The 13805-nt window shown below is 46.8% G+C and overlaps 1 protein-coding gene across 1 annotated transcript in view; it reads left to right on the forward strand.

Moving 5' to 3' along the window:
- Positions 1-9890, forward strand: part of lratb.1 (lecithin retinol acyltransferase b, tandem duplicate 1) — a 164346-nt gene extending 154456 nt beyond the window's left edge. The window contains exons 19-20 of the mRNA XM_055644448.1: positions 6418-6508; positions 8703-9890. Coding sequence (XP_055500423.1) covers positions 6418-6508; positions 8703-8780 — 169 coding nt within the window. The 3' untranslated portion in view covers positions 8781-9890. The remainder of the gene's footprint in view (positions 1-6417; positions 6509-8702) is intronic.
- Positions 9891-13805: the final 3915 nt, after the last annotated feature.

Consider the following 13805-nt stretch of genomic DNA (forward strand, 5'->3'; position numbering starts at 1 on the left):
CCTCTGTGTCTGTTGCTCTGAGTGACAATCCTGACCTGTCCAAAGTACAATCCGAGTTTCATGACCTGAAAGAGGTTTTCTGCAAGTCCCGAGCCACCTCTTTACCTCCTCACCGCCCTTATGATTATGCCATTGACTTATTATCCGGTACTTCTCCAACCCACGGTTGGTCGTCTGTACTCCCTCTCTGCTCCTGAGATCAACACCATGGAGAGATACATTTCGGAGTCTCTGGCCGCTGGTTTAATTCCTCCATCCTCCTCTCCCGCCGGGGCAGGATTTTACTTTGTGAGTAAGAAGGATGGCGACCTTCGCCCTTGCATTGACTATGAAGGCCTGAATGACATCACTGTCGAAAACCATTACCCCATGCCACTCATCTCCTCTGTCTTCAGCTGCCTGCAACATGCCACCATGTTTACCAAGCTAGATCTACGCAATGCCGACCATTTGGTTTGCATCAAGAAAGGAGATGAGTGAAAGACAGCCTTCAACCCACCATGCCCTTCGGCCTGACCAACGCCTGGCTGTCTTCCAGGCTCTGGTCAATGATGCTGAACCGGTTTGTCCGTGTATCTGGATGACATCCTCGTCTACTCTGCATCGGAACATAGCCGCCCATGTCCGTCTCGTCCTGCAGTGGCTATGGGAGAACTAGCTGTTCGTCAAGGCAGAGTAGTGTGAGCTCCACCAGTCCACGTTGTCCTTCCTGGCATTCGGTGAAGCGGCTCAACTCCATCAAGCCCGGTGGGCCCTGTTTTACCCGGTTTAACTTCACCTTGTCGTACCGTCCTAGGTCCTAGAATGTCAAGCCCGACTCCCGCCAGTTCCTTTCCGACCAGGACAACCATTCCCACAAACCCATTCTGCATCCCACCTGCCTGGTGAGCTCCATCACCTGGGAGATCGAGACCACAGTTCGCAATGCCCAGCGTCATCACCCGATCCTGGTTCTGGACCCCCCCAATAAGTTATTTGTCCCAGTCTCTGCCCGCTCTGAAGTGCTCTGGTAGGCCGATTCCTCTAATCTCGCCTGTAGTCCTGGCATCGGCTGCACCCTCTACCTGCTGTGCCAGCGGTTCTGGTGGCCCACCGTGGAGGCAGACACCCGGTCTTTCGTCTCCGCCTGCTCTGCCTGTGCACAGAATAAGACGTACCACCAGCCTCCCTCTGGTCTCCTTCATCCCCTGCCTGTTCCCCACCGTCCCTGGTCCCACATCGCCCTGGACTTCATCACTGGTTTGCCTCCGTCCAAGGGTAATATGGTTATTCTCACCATTGTGGACCGTTTCTCCAAGGCTGCTCATTTCCTTCCTCTTTCTAAGCTCCCATCTTGTGTAGAACTCGCTCACCTCATCATAAACCAAGTCATCAGACTCCATGGTTTCCCTCGAGACATCGTCTCTGACAGGAGTCCGCAGTTCACCTCACAATTTTGGAAGGCTTTCTGCTCCCTGGTTGGCTCCTCCGCCAGCCTCTCTTCTGGGTTCTATCCACAATCTAATGGTCAGTTGGAGAGAGCCAACCAGGACCTGGAGCCCACCCTATGTTGTCTGGTGTCCACCAAGCCTGCCAGTCTAGCAAATTAGTATGGATCGAATATGCCCACAATTCTCTGCCCAGTTCTGCCACCGGTCTGTCGCCATTCCACTACTCCCTTGGTTATCAGCCACCTCTGTTCCCAGACCAAGAGGAGGACGTCTCCGTTCCCTCTGCCCAATGCCGCAGTCTTCGGACCTGGAAGGAGGCCCGTTCTGCCGTGCTCTGCACCACTTCCAGGTACAGACAACAGGCAGATCGTCACCGAACCCCTGCCCCTCCCTATCACCCTGGTCAAAGGGTATGGCTGTCCACCCAAGATCTCGGCTTCCGCGTTGAGTCCCGTAAATTGGCCTCCCGGTTTAGTGGCCCATTCTCGATTCTCAAGATCATTAACTCCGCCTTAGTTAACATGCTCTCCGCCTTAGACTGCCCCGGTCTATGCGGATTCACCCCACCTTCCACGTATCCCGGGATTGTCCTCCAGCTCCCTGTCCCCCGCTCCTCTGCAACCTCCGCCACTCCTCATCATTGACGGTGGTCCGGTGTACACCATGAAATAACCGCTGAAATCCCGGCGGCGTGGCAGAGGGATCCAGTACCTGGTTGTCTGGGAGGGCTACGGTCCAGAGGAGAGGAGCTGGATTCCTGCCCGTGACATCCTGGACCCCTCCCTAATCCGTGACTTCTACTACTCATCAGCAGTATCCGGACCAGCCAAAGAGGATGCCAGGAGGTGTCCGTGGGAAGGGGGCTCCTGTCACACTTGTCATGCCTCCAGACACTTGAGCACGCCTTCCACACTCCTCTCCTGAGCTATTAGTAGTTAAACCTGCATTTAATCTGCTCTTGTAATCTATCTCTGGGTATAAATACCTGAGATCATCACCAATTGGGTGTCACCTAATCAGTTCTGCATTCTGTTGGTTCGATAGCAGTTCCGAGTTCTGTCGGTTCCAGATCTATCTCTTTCGGTTCCATTTTAGTTTGGATTTTGGGTTTTCTTCAGTACTTCTCGGTGAGCCTTTCCACTGAGCCTTCTGACAACTTTACACTAATCAGCCCATACCTGAATATTGTCTAGGTCATGCTGGATGTAACCACAGACTGTCTTATTTTACTGAGGAATTGCATTAGAATTGAATATTGTGTAATCACCAGTGAAGATTCCCATAACCAACCTTACGATCTGAGGAAGGTCAATGATAAAGCAGCTAGAGAAATTGGGTGCAGCCGTGGGGAAATCTTACATTGATGTCCACGGGCTGGCATGATAGACATTGAGAGGGTTCTTGACCAGCAGAATATGAATAAGATGATGTGAACAAGTGTCAGAGCAGAAGGGAAAGAAGCAAAGTGCTGGAGTAACTCAGCAGGTCAACAGCATTTCTGGAGGACATGGACATGCGACGTTTCGGGTCAAGACGATTCGGAAGGGTCTCAACTTGAAACGTCGCCTGTCCATGTTTTCCAGAGATGGTGCCTGGTCTGCTGAGTTACTGCAGAAGTTTGTGTCTATTTGTGAATTAACCAGCATCTGCAGTTCCTTGTTTCTACCAAGTGTCAGCAGGTTTAAGGTACTGAGTTGCCTACTCCTGATGAAAGATCTTCAGTCTAAAATATCAACTCTGCTTCTATGCCCACAGGTGGGACCTGACCTAGAGTTATAGTCGTTCAGCATGGAAACAGGCCCTTCACCACCAACTTGCCCATGCTGACCAAGATGCCCCATCTATAGTTGGCCCACCTGCCTCCCCCCTTTTAAATCCTCCTCTTATTCATCTCACCTAAATATAATTTCCCGCTTTTTCGGCATTAGATTTAATTTGCAATGCAAACATCTATTCTACCTGTCTGTCCACGATCAAAAAACTGCTGCAAATCTGAAATAAAAACTGCAAAAGCTGACAACATTCAAGCAGGTTGTACATAGAGAAACTGATTTAACATTTTTTGATTCAACATCCTTATCCTTCCTGTAGTTAATTACACCAACGAGTTATGCCACGTAAACATGCAAGAGCAGGTTTTTATTAATTTGCATATAATGACACAGAGGGAGGATATTTGGTCTATGAATCCAAGCTGGCTCTCTGCAGAGCAATCCCACCAGTCCTGTTTCACCTTTGCTCATCTCCCAATTAAGTTAGCAGTGTGTGGTTGAGTTAGAGTCGTAGAGTGATACAGTGTGGAGACAGGCTCTTCGGCCCAACTTAACCACATCGACCAACAAGTCCCAGCTACACTAGTCCAACCTGCCTGCGTTTGGTCCATATCCCTCCAAACCTGTCTTATCCATGTACCTAGACAACCGTTTCTTAAACGTTGGGATAGTCCCAGCCTCAACTCCCTCCCCTGGCAGCTTGTTCCATACACCCTTGTGTGAAGGATGTGGGAGGAAAACCAATCCCTGGGTGGAATTCACATTATAGATGCAGGAGAACATGCAAACTCCGCACAGACAGCACCAGCAGCAGTGAGGCAACAGCACTAATAGCACCCCCCACCCCCCGAGCCAGCCTTGTCTAATCATAAATATTAAGAAAAATTCTAGTTCCATATCCTCAGGAGCTCTGTTGTGCAGTTCCCTCCAGTGTGAAAAATACTTCCATTCCACTCCACTGTGAAATCTCCTCAAGGTATGCCTACTTTGAAGAAGTTCTGCTCCTCCCTCCGAAGACAGTTTAACAACCTCCTCCCTCACTGCCCTTCCCTCCAACTCTACGCTTCTTCCCGCCCCCACCTCCCCCACATCAGTCTGAAGAAGCTCCTCGACCAGAAACATCACCTATTCCTTCGCTCCATAGATGCTGCCTCACCCGCTGAGTTTCTCCAGCATTTTTTATCTACCTTCCATTCTTATTCCTATTATTTAGACACTATCCAAGGTGCTGCAGCCCTTATTATTCTTCAGGTTACAACCTTGGTACCAAATTGTTTTGAGGCAACTTATCAAATATCTTTTGGGAATCTTGTTGTGGTAAGCTAATTGGAAATGCATAGCAACCCTGAAGTTGCAAAGATCTTCTACAATTAAAGCCGCCCCTCTCTTCTCCCTAAAATCTTAATTATGGATTTTCCAGCATTTCTTTGTGCAAACTCCCAGTTGAGGCCAAATCAAGCCACAAGTAGCGTAAGAAGGAACTGCAGATGCTGGTTTAAACCGAAGATGCACATAAAGAGTTGGAGTAACTCAGCGGGACAGACAGCATTTCTGGAGAGAAAGAATGGGTGACATTACAGGTCAAGACCCTTCTTCGGAAGGAGGTCTGAAGAAGGGTCTTGAGCCGAAACGTCACCTATTCTTTTGTCCAAAGGTGCTGTCTGTCCCGCTGAGTTACTCCAGCCTTTTTGTGTCTTATCAAGCAACAAGTATCCCAGCCGAGCCTCACTTATGCTAAATTCAGCACACGGTGAAATTAAACAAATGCAAGGAGAACATTGCATTTTCATGCATAATATTAAATTCAACTCAACAGCATTTTCACAGGGTCTGTGAAGCATATACTGTAAATGTGTCTGAATACATTTACTTAAAGCACAAAGCATTGTGCAGCATATATTTACTGTAGAGTTTAGAGATATAGCGTGCAAACAAACCCTTCGGCCCACCGAGACTGCGCTGCCCATTGATCACCCATTCACACTAGTTCCTGTTAGTCCACTTTTACATCCACTCCCGACACATTACATAAGTCATTTAACCTACGAGCCGGCACGCCTTTGAGATGTGGGAGGAAACCAAAGCACCCGGGGGAAACCCACACGGTCGCAGGGAGAACATGCAAACTTAAATATGCAAATACAGCAGCCGAGGTCAGGATCGAACCCAGGTCTCTGGCCCTAATAGTGATCAGCTCTTGACAGAGCTGACAGCTCAGCAAAGTTGACAGCTCTTGTGTTGATATTCTGCTGAGCCAGTCTGAAAGCAATAGCTGAAGTGTTGGCTTCACATGCCTGGGAACAATGGTGTTGCTAGCAGGAATAATATTCATTCACTCCAGTGTCTCTTCTGTCATTCCTAAGATGGAGACCCAGCTGGACCAAATCCAACCAAAGTTCTGGATGGTCTATGAAGCACATTTTATTCCCATCATGTTCCTATGAACTCCCCCATACATTACCACTCACTAGCTGAATAGGGAAATGTGGCCAATCAGCCTACCTATCCACACATCTTTGGGACAGGGACAGTGTACTAATTGTGGATGATCAGCCATGATCATATTGAATGGCGGAGCTGGCTCGAAGGGCCGAATGGCCTACTCCTGCACCTATTTTCTATGTTTGGGATATGGGAGGAAACCGGTGCATGCCGCAAAAATCTGTATGGTCGCAAGGAAAATGTTCAAACTCCACGCAGACAAGGTTTGATTCCTCACAGTGGCTGGAGCTATAAGGCGTGGCCTCCCTGCTCCCCACTACTATCTATGTGATCCAGCTGCACCTCGGCTTCATGTTCCAGTTAATTTCCACACCCTGGGCCAACGTCGATCAAGCTCAACTCTGAATACACCCAAAACAGAAAACCCGTAGCCTTAGGACGTAGTCCATTCTGAAAGTGTACCACCTGCGATTAAAATCTGCCCACCTGTCTTTTTGTGGGAATCAAGCTAAGCGGAAGATGCTGAATAGACAACATGTGATTCTGGGAAACATGTGCGTCACATTCTGGGAAAGATGTTTTGGTTGCAACACTTGGAAATAAATGTGTCTGTGCATGGGGACCTGGACGATTAAATGCCACGTCAACCCACTACCTAAACATGTTCAGCCATGCTCAGCTTGATGTCAGAACCTTATTGAAGTAACTTACAGTAAACGTTTTAACGTGTATTCATGCATTTGGCTTGTTTCAGCATTTAGCTTTGTTCTCAGGTTTGACCTTCCGGGGATCCAGGGATTAAATTTTGTGCTGAGAAATTCTTTGGGCGGCGGGGGTGTTGCATCTTTGAGGATTGACCCGCAGGTATGAAACCGTTTCCATGCTTATAATAATAATAATAATCAATGTATTTGTATAGCATGTTTAAAAACAACTCACGTTGACCAAAGTGCTTCACATCAGAGTAATTTGATACATACAACGGTGGGGCAGACCCAACAATACATACATAAACTGTTTACAGCGCCCCCTCAGAGGGGCTCAAAAACGCTAGGGAGTAGAAATGGATTTTGAGTCGATGGTGGGGGCAGTTCTGATGAGGAGCGGGATGCTATTCCACAGTTTAGGTGCTGCAACCGCAAAAGCACAGTCGTCCCTGAGCTTAAACCTAGACCACGGGATAATCAGTAGCCCCAAGTCGTCCGACCTGAGGGACCTGGAGGTAGAATGGTTGGTTAAAAGATTTTTGATATAAGGTGGGGAAAGCCCGTTAAGGGCTTTGTAAATGTATAAGAGGAGCTTGAAGTTGATTCTATACCGTACTGGGAGCCAGTGGAGAGAGGCCAGGATCGGGGTGATGTGGTCCCTTTTACGGGTACCCGTCAGAAGTGTCACTGCGGCGTTTTGGACCAATTGCAGGCGGGACAGGGATGATGGATGGGCTGATGCCAGTGTATAGGGAGTTGCAGTAGTCAAGGCGGGAAAAGATGAATGCGTGGATGATCTTTTCAAGGTCGTCGAATTTGAGGAAAGATTTGATTTCAGCTATTGTAGGAAGCTGGAAGAAACCAGCTTTTACCACAGAGTTGACTTGCTTGTCAAACCTTAATGCGGAGTCAAATATCACGCCAATGTTTTTGACGTGTGGTTTGACTAAGGAGGTTAGGCTTCCAAGGCACACAAAATTGCTGCTGGAGAAACTCAGCAGGTGCAGCAGCATCTATGGAGCGAAGAAAATAGGCGACGTTTCGGGCCGAAACCCTTCTTCAGCCTGATGGGGGGGTGGGAGGAGAGAAGGAATGAAAAAGGGGAGGAGGAGGAGCCCGAGGGGGGGGGGGGGGGGGGGGGATGGGAGGAGACAGCTCGAAGGTTAAGGAAGGGGAGGAGGGTGTGCAGTTAGAGAGGAGGTTGTGAAACTGTCTCCGGAGAGAGGAGGAGAACTTCTTCAAAGTAGGCATACCTTGAGGAGATATCGCAGTGGAGTAGACAAAGTGTTCAAGAAGGAACTGCAGATGCTGGAAGATTGAAGGTACACAAAATTGCTGGAGAAACTCAGCGGGTGCAGCAGCATCAATGGAGCGAAGAAAATAGGCGACGTTCCGGGCCGACTGCTTGTTATTGTCATTTGAGCAGGCAATTTTATTTTGATAAGCACACATTATTGTAGCACTAATGCTTTTCCAACCCGATACTGCTCAACGACTGGGCAGAATTGCTGGAAAGGTCTTTGCCAATACTGTTGAATTGTATTGTGAGCCGTATTGTGAGCCGAATTTGTTACGTTTTCCTAAAGGAGTTCGGCAGTTTATTAGCGCTCAAAGGCGCTCACTGCCAGCTTGTCATCCATCCTCTTTGTAAAACCTGAGTCCTGTGGAAACAGGCCCTTCGGCCCAACTTGCCCACACCGGCCAACATGCCCCAGCTACACTGGTCCCACCTGCCCGCCTTTGGCCCATATCCCTCCAAACCTGTTCTATCCATGTTCCTGTTTCTTAAATGGTGGGATAGTCCCAGCCTCAACTACCTCCTCTGGCAGCTTGTTCCTTACACCCACCACCCTTTGTGTGGAAAAAGTCACCCCCCGAGATTCCTATCACCTGCCACTGGTTTTGGGGCAGCACGGTGGCGCAGCGGTGCAGACCTTGCAGCGCCAGAGACCCGGGGATTCCACTACGGTGCTGTCTGTACGGAGTTTGCACGTTCTCCCCGTGACCTACGTGGTTTTCGCCGAGATCTTCGGTTTCCTCCCGCACTCCAAAGACGTACAGGTTTGTAGCTTAATTGGCTTGGTATAAGTGCAAATTGTCCCTTGTGGGTGTAGGATAGTGTTAGTGTGCGGAGATCGCTGGTCGGCGCGGACTCGGTGGGCCGAAGGGCCTGTTTCCGCGATGTATCTCTAAACCCAACACTAAACAGAATGGTCGCGGTGTGAAATGTCGTCGTACTGTGTTGACTGGTCACGGGCTCTCTGTCGAGCACACCGCTGCCCGAATGTTCATTTTGAACACAGCGGTTGCAAAGGAACCCACAAAAAATGACACGAAGTATTATTTTACAGGGTAAAGCGTATGGACAGATGTTGTTGGACTTTCAATTGAGGAATCTCCCTGATCTAAAGGCGCTTGTGGATGAGTAGAGGAGACGTGCGGAAGGCCGAGAGTTTGGGGATCATGTGCTGCATGCCTGCACAAGCACATGATGTCGATGCCTCTGCTGTGATGCCTTTTTACACAGTAACAAATGCACGCCATATAGAAACACAGAAAAATAGGTGCAGGAGTAGGCCATTCGGCCCTTGGAGCCAGCACCGCCATTCGAAATGATCATGGCTAATCATCTAAAATCAGTACCCCGTTCCTGCCTCGTCTCCATATCCATTGATTGCGTTAGTCCCAGCAGCTAATTCTAACTCACTCTTGAAAACATCCATTGAAATGGCCTCCACTGCCTTCCGTGGCAGAGAATTCCACAGATTCACAACTCTCTGGGTGAAAAAAGTGTTTCCTCATCTCAGTCTTAAATGACCTACCCCTTGTACTTAAACTATTAATAATTTCGACGTAGTAAACTAAAACAAGTTGATTTTATTTTAAATTCAGTTTGAAGAAGCCCCGACCTGATACGTCGCCTGACAGACGCTGCCTGACCCATGGAGTTACTCCAGCACTTTGTGTTTTGCTCAAGATTCCAGCATCTGCAGTCTCTCCTAACTTCGGAATTTTCCATTGCTATTTTTATCCATTTTACCATGTTCTCATTCCAATGACTTTACGAGTAAATATAAAATATATATATATATATATATATATATATATATAAACTGCTGGAGGAACTCAGTGGCTAAGCAGCATCTGTGGAGAGCAAGAGACATATTCGGAGTTTGGAAACACAGACCTTCCCTTTGCCTTCAATGATGCTGCTTGACCCGCTTAGTTTCTCCGACAGTTTATCTTGTACTCCGGATTCCAACTTGTTTTACAACAGAGACTGCACTGAGATAGTAAATAAAAAGCAAAAAATGGTGCCAACACTCAGCAGGTCGCGTAGTATCTGGGGGAAAGAGGGACGAAGTTAAAACTCGCGTCGATAGGGTTCCTCGACTTTGTGAAGTAGTGAAACGCGTTGTGGGTTTAACGGTGTCAATGGATAATAGCGAGTTCGTGTTTAATTAAGTTCACCCTGCAGTTATAACACAAGTATTTTGTATTTTAATTTTAATTTAGTAATAAATCACTTTCTTTAACAGAGTAATGTGTGATAATTTATGTAAATCAAATGTTACGATTGTACAATTAATTTATTTTGCCGCGATCTTTAAATGCCTTATGTATACTTGTGTTACAATTTGTAAGCCTGCTTAAACGGGGAAAGCGTGCTGTGGCCCGTGTACTTCCTGTGTCTGACCTTTACACCAGCAGTGCATGTCAGATGTAGCTCATTATTTTAATCCACAGATGTGAAGTGCCGGAATTAAACAGACACCAACTATTCGTGGAGACAGAGGCTGCTAATGGCATCATTAAAGTAACAGATGTGCATTTCCTGTCGGGGGTTATAACAGCTCAACGTGTAGGAAGGAACTGCAGATGCTAGTTTAAACCGAAGATATACACAAGACGCTGGAGTAACTCAGCGGGGCAGGCAGCATCGCTGGAGAGAAGGGATGAGTGGGTGGTGTTGTGGGTCGAAACCCTTCTTCAGACTAGAGTCAGGGGAATGGGAAACGAGAAATATACAGGGTGATATAGAGAGATATAGAACAAATGAATGAAAGATATGCAAAAAAGTAACGATGATAAAGGAAACAGGCCATTGGGCGTGGGCAGCGAAGCATTTAGATAACGTCCTGAATTGGGCGTCAGGTCGTTTCATCCTGGTCATACGATAAAATACAATTTGAAAGCAATTCAAAAGGTATCAATTTACTCATTAGTATTTACGATATAGCTTTGTTGTAAAGTTCCACATAGTCATACAGCATGAAAACAGACCCTGCGGATTACTGCGTCGGCGCTGGCCATCAAGTGCCATTTATATTATTCAACAGAAACATAGAAACACTCGGCAGACCGGGAGCATCTGCTGAGATAAACATAAAGCTCTTACCGTTTCAGGTCGAAGACCTCCATGCATATCTGCATGGTTTTATTGTAAATCAGTCTTCCTTGCTTCAAATATTCATCTAATTATGTCAATATGAGATCACCTATTCCCAGCAGTCTGGGCAGTGTGTTCCAGATTTTAACCATCTCAGCGGTTGGGGAAATAAATCTTCCCTTCACTTTAAACCCACGTCCTCTTATCGTGGGCATGTTTAGAAAACTTAAGAGGACTTGCCCTTTGCAAGGCAGTTGAATCTCAAATGAAGTAGCACATTCTTTTTTATTTTATTTTTTTTTTAAACAAAATAAACTTTATTCAGTATTAAACAAATATATACAAAACAGGTACTGTGCGAAAACAAAAACCTTCTGGCATTCTCGGAGGCCATAGGTACATTGAACGAGTCGCGCCGTAGTGTCCTCTCTCCACCCGGGGCCATGAAGCCGTAAATTCTACCACGGTGTTGAATTCAATATTGCCCGTCTCGATATCACGGGAGGCGATGGCCGGGAAACGATATTTCTGGGGCCTACAGCCACACTTTACAGATATCCATCAAATTACGTCTCCACTGACTTGAATGCTGGAGTAACTCAGCGGGACTGGCAGCATCTCTGGAGAGAAGGAATGAGGGTGACGTTTCTGGTCGAGACCCTTCTTCAGAACTGTCCCTCATTCCTTCACTCCAGAGATGCTGCCTGTCCCGCTGAGTTACTCCAGCATTCTGTGTCTATCTTCGGTGTAAACCGGCATCTGGAGTTCCTTCCCCCACAAATATTAACACGGATTCGTTAAATCTAAACGTAATGCGAACAAATCCTTTCTTTTTCGTTAACCATAGCTGGTGAATATTTTACCGACCTTTCCTTCGTGGAATGATGTCTGAAGTTTTCGATCGCACGATGTTGATTTCAGTGCAAATCACGTTGACGGTCTAATCTGATTATGTGTCTAGTAGATTCGCCAAGCGATGCCCATCACACATTCAATGCTGATTTATTTGTTTTAAAGTAAATTTCTGAGAAGCAAAGAAACAGACGCAAGTGTAGGCCTGGCGAACCTGCCTAGTACTCTGACGCCTCCAGTCTCAAACACCACGGATCTCACATCCCTGCATTCACACGCGCTTTCAATCGCAACCTTGTGAATATTTAATTTCCCGACATCCGCAGACTTGGGTCGACAAAGAATTCCAAAGATTCACAACCTTCCCTCAGAAGAATTGCTTCTGACCACAGTCCTAAACGGCCCACTCCTTTTTGTGAGAACATGCTTTTTCGACCTCTCGTCCCTCGCTCCCTGCAACATCTACATGCATTCAGTCACTCGTCCACGTATATAATCAATAACAATATTCGCGTTTGTTAAAGGTTGATCTATTTCATAGGTGTAGTTTAGTTTAGAGATACAGCGCGGAAACAGGCCCTTCGGCCCACCGAGTCCGCGATGTCTGGCAATCCCCACACATTAACACTATCCTACTACACACACTTGGGACAATTTATAATTTGAAAGAAGCCCATTATCCTAAAAAATGTCTGCGTCTTTGGAGTGTGGGAGGAAACCGGGGCACCCGGAGAAAACCCACCACGGGGGGAACTTGCAAACTCCATACAGACAGCACCCGTAGTCTGGATTGAACCCGGGTCTCTGGCGCTGTTGGGCAGTAACTCTACCGCGCCACCGCAGTTCTTTCTTTAAATATTTTTTGCTTAATTCCACGTACTCTGGTATGCTTATTGCGCTTTGTGTATATCAAGAGTATTAAATAAACCTCACAAAAGATGGAGTATCATTAAACTAATTCGGTCTAAATACATGGCTCGCCATTCTAATAGCCAATAGCCTGCCTGTGACATATTCCATGTGACACAAATTTAATCAGAAACAAATTATTCATTTTTGAAGGAAATGTTCACCCAATACTGTAACTGCCCCTCAAATTTTCTTTCAAGGTAAATATTTTTAGTTGCAAGTCCGAGTGAGGTTTTTGAGGACTCAACTCAGAATGTTAGAAATATTTCCACAGATGCACATTGATGCTAAGTCGGTTGCTCATTTAAAATGTGAGCTCGTCTTACGAATTGGTGAATTCTGCGGTGTCTAGGAAGGAACTGCAGATGCTGGTTTACACCGAAGATAGACACAAATGCTGGAGTCGCTCAGCGGGACAGGCAGCATCTCTGGAGAGAAGGAATGGGCGACGTTTCGTGTCGAGGCTCTTCCAAGCTGCATCTTCGGTTCCTTCCTACACATAGTTATACGGAGCATAGAACTGCATGGACGATCATCTAAGATCTCAAATAAATCTCACCTAGCCCACAGCTAACAATGGCCTAGGATCATAGAGTGATACAGTGTGGGAAAAGGCCCTTCAGGCCAACTTGCCCACACCGCCAATATGTCCCGGCTACACTAGTCCCACCGGCTGCGTTGGTCCATATCCCTCCAAACTTGTCCTATCCATGTACCTGTCTAACTGTGTCCTAAACGTTGGACTAATCCCTGCCTCAACTACCTCCCCTGGCAACTCGTTCCATACACCCACCACCATTTGTGAAAAAGTTACTCCTCAGATCCTACTAAATATTTTCCCTTTCACCTTAAACTTATGTCCTCTGGTCCTCGATTCTTTCATCCTTTTATCTGTTCCCTTTATCATCGTTACTTTTATTGCATATCTTTTATTAATTTGTTCTATGTCTCTCTACATCTCCGTCTGTATCTCTCGGTTCCTTCCCCCGACCCTCAGTCTGAAGAATAGTCTCGACCCGAAACGTCACCCATTCCTTCTGTCTAGAGATTCTGCCTGTCCCGCTGAGTTACTCCAGTTTTGTTTGTATCTACGGTATAAACCAGCATCTGCAGTTCCTTCTGACTAAAATTATGGAACACCTACGCGAGGAAAATTGGCTTTTTCCCCCTCTAGAACATTGTCATCAGTGCAGTTGACCCGGTATAATTGGTGAATCCATCAACCCTGGACAGATTGCCTGTACTCAAGACCGTGCCGTCCAAATCCAGCTGAGAAGTGGCAACGATATTAAGACTTGAAACT

The sequence above is a fragment of the Leucoraja erinacea genome, chromosome 1, assembly GCF_028641065.1.
Source record: "Leucoraja erinacea ecotype New England chromosome 1, Leri_hhj_1, whole genome shotgun sequence".
In the NCBI taxonomy this organism is placed as follows: Eukaryota; Metazoa; Chordata; class Chondrichthyes; order Rajiformes; family Rajidae; genus Leucoraja; species Leucoraja erinaceus.